Here is a 17917-nt window from a genome sequence, read left to right as displayed (position 1 = left end):
TTCCCATGAACTAGGACTTGGTAGAGTTTGCTCCTCATAAAATACATCTTAAATGTTAATATGCCTCTGTTAAAAAAAAAACTAATAAGCAAACACACACACAGCATAGTTTAACAATTGTGTTGTTTTAAAGTTAAGGTTATTTTATCAATCCATTATTAGTATTTAAAAATACATAAATTATCCTCTTGTAAGCACATACAAAAGCCATATATTATTAAAAACAAATAGAGATTCAAGGATGAAATATTTGAAAAAAAATGTATTATTTGAAAATAGCAGTAAAATGGGATTTTCAAAATAAATCCATGTTAACTAGGATTTATAATACAATATAAGCCTGTACTATTAGTTGTAATGCCAGGATTTGGAGAACTAGGCTGGCACATTAAATTTATTCATTTTCACAGCCTGCAGACATTTTAATGTCTGAGTAGCAATAAGAACAAATTACCTAAAAACTTTTAATAGTATATAATAAATTAAGACTGAATAGTAATGCAAAAGTGGGTACAACAGGACAAAATTATGAATCTCATATAATGATCCAACAACACTTAAAGTGTGGAAACAACACTGGTATTCTGGAATATACTACCACAGTTGATCCTAATTGTTTCTCTCCTGTCAAATAGAAATTGCACATCAATCTCAAAGTACTGCAAACTGTTCATTACATGCAAATGGTTATGTTTTGCAGGCTTTCCAAGGGGACTCAAACTTCTTTATAAAAGGAGCCAGGCTAGACAAAGAATTTCTCTAATGATGCTAGGTTTCCTTTAGAGTTTTTCACTGATAAGCAACAGAAATTGCCTCTGGCAATAAGGAGATTCATAGTGAAGAAATGGAAGGGTTCACAGGAGTGAAAGGAAAAATCAAAGAATCAAACTTGGAACAGGCAGGATTTCAGAGGTCCCCATAGTCGGAGTAGTATGTTGTTCTTGACTGGCCATTATCACCAGAATGAATAAACTCCAACCTTATCACTTACCACAAGATTAAAAGCCTCAAGAAAAAATTATGTTTGGCCAAGCTTAGGACCTATGCTTAGGACCACTGATAGTTTGAGAAAAGCTCCAGCAGAACAACCTCTAGAACTCTCTTGGACAGAATACTTGATTTATTGTCCCACTAAGAATGTCCAGGTACCCAAGAGAAACTGGTGGTACTATCATAAGACAGTGGCTATACTTTCTTCACAACGACTAAGTCCACCACACATTATTTAAGTGACTTTAAAACTTCTTTTGGTTTTTAATCAAGCACCTTTTCTTAAAGCATAAAGTTGAAAGTTGACTTAGGGGCACCTGGTTGGCTCAGTCAGTTAAGTGTCTGCCTTTGGCTCAGGTCACAATCCCAGGGTCCTGGGCTCAAGTCCCACAGCAGGCTCCCTGTTCAGTGGAGAGTCTGCTTCTCCCTCTCCCTCTGCTGCTCCCCTGCTCATTTTCTCTTTCTCTCTTTCAAATAAATAAATAAATAAATAAATTAATTAATTAAAAAGTTGACTTAAATAACAGGCCTATTTTGATTTCCTCTTTTTGTTACCATGACTTTCAATTTGTTTTATAGATATGGCCCAAGTCCATTTCTCTGTTATATCAAGTAACAAAGAATGCTTAGAGAGAAGGTAAAAAAGCACTTGAATTTTTATTGCAACTTATTGCTCTATCTTCTAAAATAAGAGTTAGTAAACTTTTCCTATTAAGAGCTACACAGTTTAACATTTTAAGCTTTGTAGGCCAGACAGTCTCTGTAACTACTTAACTTTGCCTTTGTAGCAAAAAGCAGTCATAGACAGTTTGTAAATACATGTGTGTGTTTGGGTCCCAAAAAAACTTTATTCACAAAAACAGGTAGCTGACAGGATTGGGCCTCCTAAGTTTGCTCTTCTAAAGAATTTATTATTCTTAGGATCAATATTAAATGTATATTGTATTCAAATTCATTTCATTACAAGTACTCTGAGGAATATCAAAGGTGAGATATTTACTTATAATAATAACGAGTTCAATATTCTACATGAAGTCCTAGAGTCTACAGTGTAGGATATTTGTCTATTGTTTCAGTTTCTCTGAAATATTCCTTGAAATTAGTCTAGGTAAAATGAAAGCTTGAACGTAGACAAAGAAGGGATTAAAACTTGAAGGACTACATAATTATGAACTAAAATTACCTACTGGCAAAAAGTAATAGTGAACTTTTAGTTAGTGAATAAAGCCTGAAGGGGGATATGCTACTATATAAATATGCATTCATCTCTAACATATCTATTTTTTTCTTTTCCCCATATCCCAGAATCATTTCTCTTTATCAGTTTTGATTAGAATGACTTAATACTAATTAATTGCCAGTAAAGTTCTGTCAACTATAGCCTCATAAAAGAATAAGAATTTTAAAATGTGTGAATTATGATGTTTGCAAACAATCCTGGTCTCAGGCTCCTACCTATAATTTGGTTATAGAGTAGGAAGATTTACTATTCTTACGACTAGATACTTGCTATTCAGTTTGATGAATAGTTCATCCTGAACCATCTCATCTGTGAACAGGCCTCTTGTCCTATAATTTGTCAATTTTATCATTTTTCAAAATTTACAATTTATGTCAGAACATTTTCTCACTCTCTGTGTGACTTCTTCAATAGCTAGCTCTTTCCTTATGCTGCCTTTCACAATATAGCTCTTTCCTGGCTTCCAAAGTCATGTTTTCTTTATTAAGTTTGGGAATCCAGGAGATGTAATGGAGGGGTGTCAAAAAGGACTAGAGAACACAAATAACTACTGTAGAAAAAAACAGTCCTGTTTTCCATAGGCTTGTTCCAGGCCTTTCTGGAACAATGACACTGCCATGAGGTTCAACCTTAGCCTTAATATGTTAAATTCATGAAGCTGTTAGCTTATTAAACGAAATGGGTTTCTTTGCCAACTCTATATCCCTAGCAGCGGGCAAAGTCTTGCCTGTGCTAGGCTAACACTAAATGTTTGTTGAATGGATTCAGGTATTTATGATATGTTCAAGGAGTAAGAGAGTGGAGCCATCATATTGTTAAACCATTAGCAAATATGAACATTTCAAATACTCTGTATGAAGAAGAGGTCAGGGCAGCTCAATATAAGGGAACATTTCTTGGATAGGAGATGGGGTAAAAGTGGAAAGAAGGGCAAGTTTGGGGTAGTCTACCTAAGGGAATAATACGATAGATATATAATTGTTTCGTTTATGTAGCTATTCATTAGAATGAGTATTATATGTTCTATATACAAGGAGATTATTATTTTTTTGAGAGAGAGAGAAAAAAAGTGCACAAATGAAGGAGGGGCAGACGGAGAAGGATAAAGACTATCAAGCAAGTCTGCACTGAGCACAGAGCCCAATGTGGGGCTTGATCTCACGACCCTCAGATCATGACCTGAGCCAAAATCAAGAGTCAGCTGCTTAGCTGGCTGAATGGTTCAGTCGGCTAAGGAGATTGTTCTAAATGCTGAGTATATATCTGTGACCAAGAAAGACAAAGTCCCAGCAAGGTTCACATTCTAGTTGGAAATATAGATAATAAACATGCAACCATATATTACAATTTCAGCCGTTGACAGTGTTATGAAGACAGTGTATATGTGTGTGTGTGTGTGAGAGAGAGAGAGAGAGAGAGAGAGAGAGAGAGAGATCTTTAAGATGAGAGGAGTTACAAAAGTCATGTCTAAGAAAAAACATGAGGGAACAAAGGTATATAAATAAAGAGAAGTGTACAAAAATCCTGAGAGGGAGAGGATTGGGACATATCAGATAAGAACTGGAGCTAGGATAGAACCATCAAGCAAAGAGAAAAGCAAATTTAATCATAGAAATAAGCATTAGAAGGAAGGGTAAGAAATTATGAGAGAAGAAACAGCAAGATCAGTGTGGCTAGAATGTCTTCTTTGCAAATATTGCACTTCATGAAAATCACTCATATTAGCATTAATATTATGCTTCACCAAATAATAATTTTGAATTCACATTGCTTCTATGTTGATGTGAGCAGGGTTTTTTTTTTTCCAATTTGGAATTTGCAATTAGCATGCTTCACTTTTATTTGCAGAATCTTACTCTCTTGATAATTTCTTACTCTAAGAATGGGGATCCCTTAGGGATGGTGTGTTTTTCATGCATTTTAAGCAGTTCTTTACTGCTATGGTTATTACAATAAGTTATAGTTTTGGTTTTTGCTTCTTTCCAATAATGGGTGGCAATCTGTCATCTTCTTAAACATGCCATGCTGGACAACAAGAACAAGCCATTGGAATTATCCAATTAATTTAGTATACTTATTTTATGAAAGACACATTTGATAGGCAACAATTTAGAGCCCCTCTCTGAATTTCTGCGCTGTGCCGAACTCCCAATAAATCTGTTATTTATTACTTCTGAAAAGATGCATAGGAGCCAAGAAGTTGTAGAGGAGTTTCTAAGCAGCAATAAAAGGCTAACAATATTTACGTAAGAATGAAGCACCCAACTGTTCAACTGTATTAAAAGGCTGAATTCTCCAGCCACTACCAGCTAATAACATTGAAAAGTTTATTGTAAGATGTAGTCCCGTGCTTACACAATGCTGTAACCCTAAAGCCACGAGAGACAAATTCTCTTAGCACTAAATTTTCACGTTGATTCCTTTATGTTAGTGTGTGCCCTTTGGATACAGCCACTGGGACTACCAAACAAAACTTTATCACTGCTGGGGAAATATAAAGGGCCAGCGATTGTAGGAATTATTCTTAACATCAGGGTCCCAATGAAGGGCAACAGATGGCAGAAATTTTTACTCAAGTAATTTTTCCATCAAAGTTCCTATCAGCATTTGACTCCCAGCAGTGCGGCTGTGAAGAAGCCATCCAGCTCACCAGCCAGCTGGTGAAAATCAGCACTGTAAAAGCCAACTGTATAGAAAACATACTTGTATTCAATTTGGTCTTTTACACCATATGCTTTTATTCTAGAGAGCCTTTGATCTAATCCATATTCATTCAAAGTCATTCATCTCCTATAAAGTCATTTGAAGGAGCAGATTACTGAGTAGGTATCAGAGTACCTCCAAAGAAAAAGACCAAAACTCACTCTATGGCAGGGAGTGTCAGAGACCTGTGCACATTCATTCAGCTCTCTTCGTTTCTGGGCAAGCCAACAGGTTTTCACTAATGACACCTGCTGCCGGAGGACTTTCTGGACGTCAAACTGGGTGAGGCTTCTTTTGTGAGGAAGAGAGCCTTTTCCTCTTGCACTTGTCTCAAGCTTTTGGGCAGGCACTACCTGCCTGCAATGTGTTCTGTGAATCTAAACTTCTGAGCTTCAGGTCCTTTAAAAAAGCACTTGGGATTTTGTTTTTTCTCTATCCCAAATAGCCAAGGTAGGCAGAGATGAAGAGCTGCGAAACACAGACTCTTAGAGACTCCTTTCTGTGCCTCTCTCCCCAGCTCCAAGACACCAATGTCTTTTTCTTGCCATTTATCATTTCATCTAAGAACTCACAGTAATGTTCTCATGCCCTAGCCACACGGTTTCTACAGAATTTTCCATTCTTCATGCAAGCTTCCAATTTGAGAAAAGGCAAAGTATATTCTGCTGAACTGGGACATAAATTTAAACTAAAAGTTTGAGATTTGATGGTGAATGTGAACATTACAATATGACATATGTAATTCATGTTGACTTTATCCTCAATCACAGTGGATTAAGATGTATCATTATGTTACAAAGTAAACCGCTTTTAATTGAATTTATTTGCAGCAATGTATGTAAGTATATTGCACATGCACAATATAATATACATTACGGAGGAGTAAAACATGGTAGCATTGAAAGAGATACCAGAAAACTAATTGACTTCACATTAAAAAGATGATATTTTGCCTAAAATCAGCAGTTAACTCATGTCAAAATAACACACTGCCATTCCACTCCCTCTGTTGGCTTAACATTTGTCGATTTAAAGCCTAAAAAATTTCATCTAAACAGCCCCTCTTCTGTTTACTTTGTAAGTTGCTTTCAAATGGAATTTCTTAAGATTTCAAGGTGTCATGCTTGCTCGTGGCAACATTCTTTAGAAAGTGCTGGTAATTTTTATTTAGTCATTTGTTCATGGGAATTTGTTTTTTTCCACCTTGTGGCTGTCATGAATAGTGCTCCAATGAGCATTCATCTACAAGTTTTTGTTTGAACACACATTTTCAAACCTAGGAGTGAAATTGCTGGGTCCTGTGGACATTTTATGTTTAATTTATTGAGTAACTGCAACTGCTTTCAGGAGCTGAAATATGGTCCACTAAGCAGCATTACCCCATAAAACAAACAGGCTCCATTTCCACAAATAGCAAGAAGACTCTTTCAAATATTAAATCTAATGGTGATTTTTATTATTTCTACTGTCAGTCTCAAGGATTTTCAACCCCCACTAAATAGTAGTCCATGTTTTAAAACTAACTGCTTTCTACTCCAGAAGGACATGTAAAGCTAAACATTAGGACACTTTGTGATTTCTACTTTTCTGTTTTCACTCAAGGTATCTGTTGGCACACCAATTCAACTCTGTCACTATGTTAGTTAATGTTATTTTCATAACTTTCTTTCATGGTGTTCAGCTTTCCCTTTGAAAGCTCCCATTAACATTTCTTCTTGTTCTAAAATGAGTAGGCAGAGGTGTCAGCTATCTGAGGAGGATGTGTTTGGCTGAACTAGAATTTTCCTCAATTCCTAATCCAAGAGCTGTACTTTGAGGAAGTGTCATAATTCATAAAAAGATAAGGTTTAATGAAATTGTCAGGTTGTTCAATCTGCATTTCAGATGGTTGGGGACAGTAATTCAGTAAATGTTTTTTTTTTTATTGATATAGGCTAATCACTAAGAAGTGTGATTAGTTACACTAAGATCTTTTATTTATTTTGTAGAAAATGGCATTCTAAGTGCTATATGCACATCTCATTTTTATTCCTATTTAAGAGAAGAGATAGCAGAGGCATGAAGAGATATCAGATATTTTCCTAAGATATTAAGCTAAAAGAGCCAGGACTTGAACCCATACTTTCTGAATGTAGCTTCCAACCTCTTAGCCAATCTTCTGAACTTCTATTAGAGCCTAACGTGACAAGTCAATATTTTTGTGGTTGATAAAATTTTGCATATGCACTCAGTTACTGCTGGTGGAGTGAATATACAAGAAGATGCATAAATAATTGAGCGAATGTATTAACAAATAAGTTTTTAGTGGCATATGACATAGTAGATATATTTTCATGCAAAAATTTAATTTTTAGAAAGAGATTTCCTGGGGATCCCTGGGTGGCTCAGCGGTTTAGTGCCTGCCTTCAGCCCGGGGCATGATCCTGGAGTCCCAGGATCAAGTCCCACATTGGGCTTTCAGCATGGAGCCTGCTTCTCCCTCTGCCTGTATCTCTGCCTCTTTCTCTGTGTGTGTTTCTCATGAATAAATACATAAAATCTTTAAAAAAGAGAGATCTCCTATTGTGGTATGACATATTTTTGCAATATCTTGAAGAATATGAATTCACATGTTTAATTTTATCATTAACTTAGGACAGAGATAAAAATCATTGAGTTGCATAGAACCAGACCATCTTTCTGGTATTGGCAGTCACTTTATTTTGAATGATAATATCAAGTGTTAGTAGAACACTGATTTGTCTTTTTCCAAGTTAACGAGTTAAATAAAATGTAGTGTGATAGAAATATACATAGAAGAGCATACAGCATGTACATACTTTTTATTTGATCTCATATTTAGACATGATACTTTTGCTAAAAATTATATATATGAGGCTTCAAACTACAGTGTACCCCTGCATGTATCTGTTTAGTACATGGGCAGTTTGGTTGATTTTCCTCAAAGCAACCATTACTGGTTCATGCCAAAAAAATCTGTCTGCTACTAACAGGTGCCATCAACATTCTGTTTCCTAAAATAATTTCTTAGCGAAAATTTAAACTCTTTCTCTTATTTGTTATTACTCAATCAACAATGATTATGGCCAAGATAGCTGAAATTATCAGGGATTCTATTTATCTTACTAATGTTGCTGCCTTACAGGGTCCTTCAGGACTCACTTTCTGAGACTTACCAGAATGGAAAGATAACCTTAGGCATCTTATGTACATGTGTGTGCGTGCATGAATGCACATATGCTTGTGCATGATTTTGAGCTTCCTAATCACTAGGGAAAAATACCTTAACTATTTAGAGGATTTAAAATATCATTCACAGGTCCTTATCTAGAAGAACTTTACCCTGGACATACAGAATTCCCTTTCTTATTTTATGTGTAAGTTGAGTAAAAAAGAGACTAAATAAAGGTCTTTTTAAAAATTCTCCTATTAAGGGGAAAAGTATTGATAAGATGTTTATCAATCTCAACTAAACCACACTGTCAAGAATTGAGGACCTTTAGACATTCTCAAGGCATTTACAAGCATTACACAGTTGCAAGGGTATGTAGAAGTAAATGTACTAAAAGATCAAATGGCATCAAAATAATTTGGTTTGGGCATCTGCTTCTAGCCAAATGGGAGTAACAGGGACCAGATTTAACCTCCTGGCTAAAAACTGAAGAAAATGGACAAAATATATGAAATTATGGTTTTGAGGACATGAGATACCACTCAATGAAAGATGCTGATCTCGGGCAGCTCCGGTGGCGCAGCGGTTTAGCGCCGCCTGCAGCCCGGGGTGTGATCCTGGAGACCCGGGATCGAGTCCCACATCGGGCTTCCTGCATGGAGCCTGCTTCTCCCTCTGCCTGTGTCTCTGCCTCTATCACGCTCTCTCTGAATGAATAAATAAATAAATCTTAAAAAAAAAAAAAGAAAGATGCTGATCTCTGAGAAATTAGAAACAATGAGGTGACTCCATACTTGCTGCTGCTTACTGTCTGGAGAGATTTCCAGGCTAGGACAAAGGATAAAGAGACTCTCACAAAGCTAGGAGCTCTCCTTGAGTTGATGAGATAAATCTGGGACTTCCAGGAGGCCAAGGTGGCTAGAATTCACAGGGCAGAGTACCAAAGGGGAGAGAAATACAACGAGAGAGAACACTAGAGACCCCCACCCCCCGAGAGCTCCCTTCAAGTCTTCATCTGAGTCCTGATCAGCTGTTCCATGTGAGCAAAGTATACATGATGAGGGAGAGAACTATGCAAAAAGGTGAAAAGTAACAGTCATCAGAGCTCACACACAGCTGGGAATATGCCTCTTCTTCCTAGCCACAGTAGAAAACCTCATCATTCACAGAGCATAGGAGAGCATACTCAGAAAGGTTCTGCCTCAATAGTGGGGCAAAATTAGCTCTAGACTTACGCTGTTCTGTTCAAAACTCTCAATGTCTAAAAGAGAGATGCTCAAAAGATCAAATCGGTTCCAAGTAAATTAACTGTGTCCCAGAACAAGGGTCAAGAATATTTATCTGCACAAAAACACCAAGCACTCAAAAAGTGATAATTTACACCATCTGGCATCCAGTCAAAACGACCAGTCATCCAAAGAAGCAGGAAAAAACACCCACAATGAACAGAAAACTTAACTGAAAATGACCCAAAATAGACATAGACGACAGAATTAGTAGACAAGGACATTATACAAGGTTTTACAGTTGTATTCCATATTTTCCAAAATGTAGAGGAAAGATTGACAAATTGGGTAGAGACATGAAAGATGTAAAAAGACTCAAATCACACTGCAACAATGTCCAAGGTTAAAAATATACACTAGATGAGATTAACCACAGATTAGATATTGCAAAAGATGAGATTGGTCAATTTGACAATATAAATCACATAATATGAATTACACAGAATAAAGACCATAAAGGAAAAATATACAACATTAAAAATAATGCCTTGAAAATTCCAAATTTGATAAAAACTAAAATCCCATAATCCAAATAAGCTTAACAGACCTCAAGAACAAGAAACATGTAGAAAACTATACACCAAGGCATATCATAAACCAATTGCTTGAGTTCCAAAAGCACTCCCCAATAAGCCTTCTATATGTTAATCTCCATCTTGGAGGGGGCCTCCCAAAGATGCTGACCTGAAATATGTACCAAAATCCTTATCAAAACTACTCTCTGAGGAGTAGAAAGGAAGTATACATGAATTTCTGCATTGCTTTTTCTTTTTTATAGTGAGTATGTATTTTTTAAATAATAAAAAACAGATTAAAATGTATAACTATCTTGTGTAAATTATCTGTGGAAATGACAAAAGGTTTAACATCTCAAGTACACCTTAATGGCACATATTTTAGAGACATAGTAATGCTGCATTAGCTCCAAATTCACTTTAGTGCTCTTACAAAATGTATTTTCTATATGATGGCAGATTGGAAAGCCATGGATTTTCTATCTTCAATGCCAATGCTGATGTATATACAAATTTGACACATAATTACACAAGTTCTTAAAATTATTTATATTATATGTGCACACAGCTTACCTATATGTGCATGCTTACATCTTACCTTTTTAATGTCAGAAGGTATTTTTGCTATGCAAAAAATTATTTGAGAATAAGGAAATGTAAAGTTGAATATGATACTGCTTTTATGAATCCAGCAATTTGAAATGTCTGAACTTATAAGTTACCTTTTTCTTTGCTTTCATCCATCTTAATCAGTATTTTATGGCATTAAAAATTGGCCACAACTCAAATCTGCTTGATTGAAAATTGGTACATGAACAATTTGAGTAAAAAGTTACCAAAATACTTAAGACTTGGTGTAATAAACTCAATATGTCTTGTACCTAAACTATATATTTTATAACCTAAGTTATAACCTCCAAAAACTAATTTATCTCTCTCTGCATACTCAAATGACACAGCAAGTTGAAATTAAACTATACACTGGTTATAATCCGTATGTTGCATTTCCATTAACATAAACCATAAAAAAGTCAATAAGTACCACCAATTAACTCTGCATTGTTTTGGCCTCTGGACTATCTCAAAGGCATTCTGTCAACAGAATATATAGAAATATTGCTACAGCACAATTGTCTCTAGGGAAACAGAACTGTAATTTTATCATGATGGATATTTCCAGCAACTACATTATTGCTAAATATGCCACAAGTTCTCCTGGACAGAATTCAACATAAGGCAAAAACATACACTGCCCCAAAGCCGCAGGACACCCTGCTACAAGATGCTTCCCTGTATCACAGATTCAATTATACTTCGCAGTTCATCAGATAAACCAGTTAGATCCAGGCTAACTCTCACACTGACACAAATAGTCCACAGCACATTCTCCCAGCATGGTCATTATGATGATGTTCTAATAGGTGTAGTGATAACAACAAAAGTTGGGAATTATCAATTTCCATCATCCTTCACAACCTGAACTTAAAGAAGTTAAACAGTTGCGATAGTGTGGCAAAGACAGTGTGAAAAAAGAGATATCAAAACCTTACCTTAAGATACCATTTGTATTTGGCATGTTCCCAATTCTCAGGAATTTGTGTCTTTTTGAGAAACTGTTCAGCTTCTGTTAGCCATTGATTAAGTATCTTCATATCATAATGAAACCGCCGCCATTTTTCCACAGATCTGTCAAATCTCCTAGAGGCAAAAAATAGAGAACAAGAAAAATAAGTGGATTATGCAAATCACATGGACATAGCATATATGTTTTATTATGTGGACAAGGATATTATTTTGAGTTTCTCACATTTGTAGGTTTCAATTTCAATTAACAGAGATAAATGATATTGAACAAAATGGATTAATTAAAATAAAAGGCTGTAATTTTTCCCTTCAAAATCAAACACATTTTTTACCAAAACAAAAATAAAAACAATTATGGAGTATTAACATTTTATTCTCTTTGAGCATTTTTAAAAAATATTCCAGGAATTTAAAAAAATATATATATATTTGCACCTAAGAAATTAAGTATTTCAAAGGTAGATATTCAATGACAACATATTTTTTGGATCAAAATATAATTACCTGCACTGGGTGTTATTTTTTTAAAGATTTTATCTATTTATTCATGAGAGACACAGAGAGAGACAGACAGAAGGAGAAGCAGACTCCATGAAAGAAGCCTGATGTGGGATTCGATCCCAGGACTCCAGGATCATGCCCCAGGCTGAAGGCAGGTGCTAAACCGCTGAGCCACCCAGGGATCCTCGCACTGGGTGCTATATGTAAGTGATGAATTACTAAATTCTACTCCTGAAACCAGTATTACCCTTTATGTCAACTAACTAGAATATAAATAAAAACTTGAAGCAAAAAAAATCAAATTACTTCATGAAATTACTTCATGAACCTATCAATTTCCGTATTACTTTTGATCCAAAGGAGTTTATTTACTAAGGTCTTCAAATATCCAGGATGACAGATGTAACTTGTATCACCAGATCAGATGTAAGCAACCAACTAACTGATGATATACTAGTCTAAACCAGGTGATGAGTGGTGTCTTCCTTTAATCTTCTTGTTATTGTATCCACTAATATTTTCAATTGTAATGCTGAAGGAACTCAGTGCAAGGTACTGTGTCAATATTGCACATGGAAAGAATATTAAGAAGGAGGTACTTGGTCGTGTTCTGGTCACAGAAGTGACTAAGGCCAAAATAAGTAAGGATTAGATGTTTACTTTAAGACAGTTTCACATAAAAATCACCAATTAAATCAGTATCTGTGAGTGGCATCCTGACACTGGTATTTTTAAAAGCACCCAACTGATTCTAATGTATAGTCAAGATGAAAAAACAGTCTATAAAGGAAGTTTTAAAGTCCTTTTTTTTTGGAAGTTTTAAAGTCTTAAGGGGGTTATGAACTACTGGGTCTCCTGGGGCCTGTCCAAACAGGTATTTACTAGCATTAAACCAAATACCATCCTGAAAATTTCCGGCTGTGGGACTGCCTCAGAGTCCAGTGGCCTGTAGAATTCTCTGAGGTCTACTCTTAAGATGCAATGGGGTATAGTTTTGAATATCTCCACATCTTTTCAGATCTGTACCTCCATTTAAGAAATTTAAACAATCATAGAACTTAAATAATGTCCCAACTCCCTATTGTTTTAATGGGAGGAGAATGGAATTAGCATTTCTTTTTTTTTTAATTTTTTTTGGAATTAACATTTCTTGAAAGGTTACTATGAGCCAGGCACTGGGCTCCAATAACACCCTCTACAACATAACAATTATTATTCCTATTTTTCATTGGAGAAATGTGAGAGGCTGAGTAGTCTGCCTAAAGGTAAAGAGGAATAAAACGACAGGAAGGGGATTCTAACTCAGATCTCTCTGGCTTCAGTGGTGCCTTTCATGTTCTTCCATGCTCTTTGGTAGGATTTACTTATTTTTTAAGATGAAGTCTTACTAGTTAAATAATTCAAAGAGATAGTTGTAGGGAATTTTTTCTTTTTTTCTTCTTTATCATCTTCCAACTAATGAATCTACATACATTGCATTTTATCAGACACCCCACTTGATGATTAACTATATTTCTTCCTTTCTTAAAGATTTATTTATTTGGGGGATAGCAGAAGGAGAAGGAGAGAGAAACTTCAGCAGACCCTGCAATGAGCACAGAGCCCAAGGCAGGGCTCGATCTCACCACCTTAAGATCAGGGCTCTGAGATCACAGCCTGAGCCAAAACCAAGAGTCAGACACCTAACTGACTACACCACCCAGGCACCCCAATTATATTTCTTACTCTAAAAATGCCTAAAACAGTATTTTGGTAGCATAAAAAAAAGGAGCCAATGGTAGCCCAAATGGATAGTCTTTAACTAGAGCTAGCTTAAAAAGAAGAATTCTGCCTTTAATAATTAAGGGCATTCTAGAGTTGATCAAATATGATATATCCATCAGCCAAAAAATGATCTTGGAAATATTTTGCATGCTTAATGATAATTTTGTTTTCATATATTTTCAACACTAATCACAATAAATGACTTAAGAATGCATCTTAAGAATTTATTCCCTTTATTTTTTAAGATTTTATTTATTTGAGAGAGCAAGAGGAGGAGAAGGAGAGGGATAAGCAGCCTCTATGCCCAGATCAGACCCCAAGATGGGGCTTGATCTCTCAACCCTGAGATTATGACCTGAGCCAAAATCAAGAGCTAGACTTTTAACTGAGTTACTCAATGTCCCAATAATTTATTCCCTTTAAGAGAAAACTGTACATTGCACATGTCCTATAGTGACTCACATCCCTGGAGTCAAAGTTTTTGTTAAATGATCTAAAAAATGATGAGGCATAGTTGGTATTGTTCCATCTTGGTGAGACTGTAGCTGATTTAATTTTCATCATATTTTTCTATGTTGTTAGGTTGTTCTACAATATGTTTCATACTTTGATATTCAGAAAAATATCTTCAAAATAATTTTAAAAGGCAGTTTCATATTCTAACAACTATCACCTCCAACTCTTCCTGCTACCACAGTTTGAGAAACAGGAAGAAGCCAACTGGAACACAAAGGAGTCGATGTTTGGTCACAATTTACATTCCACCTTTGTGACAGTCATCAGTCCCCTTCTTACTTAGCTTTTCTTCCCTCTACCCAGCCACCAGAATTATCCTCCTGCCAACTCCTTTCAGCTACGGGCAGGTGACTGTTTTTCTACCATTTGTACTGTAAATACCAACTCTTCATTCCAGGCTGCTGCTGCACAGATGTGTCCCTCCACCATTCAGAGCACAGGCGATTATACCATCCACTAGATTTCACAAAGCCTCCTCCCCCATCAACCCCCATTTCTCTTTGCAGATGATCTTTCCTCTAAATTCCCCGAAAGAAGAAAACCATAAGGTCCCATACAATTGATCATGGCACCCCTAGCTCTGCAAGACACAGCTGGAAGGAGGAAGGAAAGGAAAATAGTCTGCAGGCCCGGATTCTCTATTTTCCATCCTTGTTCCAGGCCCACAAGAATGAGACAGGCTGGACTTGTCAGCCTCACGGGACCATCTGTGGTTCCGCAGGCCCTGCTGCTGCCTTGGGACTGTGTGACTTTGCACGAGAGTTCCATATTCTTGAGATGCCCTCTTGCTTCCTTTTCCCCAACTCCCGAAATCCAAACGTTTGCGCTAAAAGATTTAGGCTGAACTACTTAAACTGTTCACTTTGTAAACATCTAAATCTAGAATATTCGTTATATAGCCTGCAACTGCTAAAACTTTGAAAACTGTAAAGTTGATTTAATTTTATTATTACAATTAATGTTTAAATGAGTAATTCTATTCAAACAAAATATTAAAGAATAAAAGCATGCACTTTACACGTGACGACGTTTAATGTGAGTAATAATATTTTAAACTCCATTTCAAGCATCACATAAAATTTTAAAATATACTTTTCAGCATTTTAATATGCGTTGTTAATAGCAACGTCTAACTCTATTCTTGAATTTACTACGTAAAATTTCATTTTTTATCATGACTACTTTGAAATTCAAACTCTTTCCCACTGAGGAAAATTCTGAATGAATAGATATAAATTTTGTGAGTTTTACAATGTTACATTTATAAGTTTAATCTCACATCAGTCACTAGGCTCCCTCAACTTCTCTCACTCCATTAATTGGACTGTCCAGGATTAAGGAAAAAGGCAGCAACAACTAGAAATACATGGAGATATTAAAAATACCATTCAGGAAAATAAATATAAGTTTTACCCTCTACATTATTACTAGGGGAAAAATGTTGTTGCTTTTTTCCCTGGCAGTAAGAGGAAATGTAAAACGAACTAAATAAAGGACAAAAATGGCAGTATAAACATATGGATAATAAATCAAGTGATTTTAAAATTTTGCAAATATTAAAATTCTCATTCACTATGCAAGCAGTATTTAAAATTACACTGCTGCTTCATTTATGTGTGGCATAACTTACTTCCTGCTGTTCTAAATCAAGTTAGTCAGATTATTCTCAAGCATAAATTACATTTAGGGAGTAATTTAGGTACTTTGGGACATACTTTAACACTTTCCGGTCATTAAGGTGGTGCTCAATTCTATGAAATAGATTTAAATAAATAATATCTTAGTAGCCTTCTGACATAACCATTGTGGCTTTATACTTAAGCCTGCTAACTCAGCAGTAGGCTCTTATTTCTTCCTACGTATTTAATCTTTGAAGAGGTGAGTGGGAGGTACCTCCACTAATGTCTTGTGGTCCAAACAGTATGTGTTGATAAATAAAGTTAATTAGTTCTTTGTCCCAAATCATAGTCCCTTACTCCTCCTCACCCACCTTCATCCCCGCTTTCCCAGTAATATAATTACGTAGTAAAAGCTAAGCATGCTAGCAGTAATGAAGGGTTTTATTTTCTACAGAACCTGACCTACTCCAAGGAGCTCTCCCACGGCTCCAACTCTCCCCACTTCCCCTGAACCCCTCCTAAGACACTGCCCCAGATTTCTAGACTAAAGTGTGTCCTTTGATGCCTATATTTTTTTATACTGGACCCAGGTCCACTCATGTATAATAGACTCTACTGCAGTTGACTGACTGTCTCGCTGCAAACATTCACTGGATACAGGCTCGTAGCTGAACCCATGCCCTCAACTCTTCAAGCAGACAGAGCACAGTGGTCCCACTGCCGGGGTTGGAATTCTGGCTTCATCATTTACTGTGTGGCCTTGGATAAGTAAGTGACCTCTCTGAAAAGTAAGTATGAAAGTAGTACCTACCTCCTCCTAAAGGCTAATGTATGGGTGAAATCAATGAACGTATTTAAAGCTCTCAGAACAGTATCTGGCAGTGTTCGACAAACAGTTGTAGTGGTTGTTGGTGTAATTATTCTGCCTCTATTTGGCTTAGGTTTTCAAATGCAAATCAAATCACCAATATAGAATCCACGACATGTCAGTGTCTCTTTGGTGGGGATAAATCATTAGCCAGTTTATGGAAGTTGAATCATTACTCTAGTATAAAAACCATGGTGGGCTACGTCTAACCATAACCACACCATACATATTTTCGAAACACCTTCTATCGTGACACAACATAGAGAAGGATACATGCAATCCCATGTTACCATCACCAAAGCCAAGAAATTAAAACAAAACAAAAAAAACTTCCAGTAGCTAGAACCACCCCCCCAAACTCCCTCTCAATCACTACTCCCTCCTGCCCCCACAATATAACCTCCTTCTTAACTTCTATGGTAATCATTCCCTTAGAGCTTTGTAATTTATGTAATTTAAATACACATCCCTAACACTGGTGTTTGGTTTGTATGCGCTTTTGAACTTTTTATGAATGCAACCATATTATATGTATTATTTTGTGTGAGAGTTTATTTGCCCAATATTATGCTTTTTTTTGCCTTTTCCCCCTTAAAGTTATACTTTTAAGATTTTTATTAAAATGTGTTTAAATTTAGTTAATTAAAAATGTTTCTTGGAGAGCCTAGCTGGCTCAGTTGATTGAGCGTCTGACTCTTGACTTCAGCTCAGATCATGATCTTAGGGTCCTGGGATAGAGCCCTGCAGTGGGCTCCAGGCTTAAAGGGGAGTCTGCTGGAGGATTTATCTTCTTCTCTCTCTGCCCCTCCCCCTTCTAGCATGCATACACAGGATCTCTCTCTAAAACAAATAATCTAAAAAATAAAAAATAAAAAAATAAAAAAATAATCTTTTAAAACTGATTTCTTATTCATTGTATATTATTTTGTGTACTTTTTAAAACTGTTACTAAATATTTAGATTGTTTCTAGTTTGAAGCTATTATAATGCTGCTATGAACATTCATGTACCTATTCCCTGAAATGTTTGCAGAAGAATTTCGGTGGAGTATATACCTAGAACTGAAATGGATGAGCCACAGGTTATGTGCATCTTAAAGATGACAAGATGCTGTCCTAGGGTTTTTACTCCTAGCATAGTATCATATGAAAGTTTACAC

At 36.0% G+C, this 17917-nt stretch overlaps 1 protein-coding gene across 14 annotated transcripts in view; it reads right to left on the bottom strand.

The window, feature by feature from the left end:
• The window catches only part of DMD (dystrophin), a 2167959-nt gene that overhangs the window by 1064370 nt on the left and 1085672 nt on the right, over positions 1 to 17917 (bottom strand). For all 14 annotated transcript variants that reach the window (XM_072818058.1, XM_072818060.1, XM_072818056.1 and 11 more), the window contains one exon: positions 11457 to 11604. In XM_072818058.1, the coding sequence (XP_072674159.1) occupies positions 11457 to 11604 (148 nt within the window). The remainder of the gene's footprint in view (positions 1 to 11456; positions 11605 to 17917) is intronic.

Source organism: Canis lupus, chromosome X (assembly GCF_048164855.1).
Source record: "Canis lupus baileyi chromosome X, mCanLup2.hap1, whole genome shotgun sequence".
Classification (NCBI taxonomy): domain Eukaryota; kingdom Metazoa; phylum Chordata; class Mammalia; order Carnivora; family Canidae; genus Canis; species Canis lupus.
Note: the sequence above shows the minus strand (reverse complement) of the source record. Positions and strands in the feature narration are given on the sequence as shown.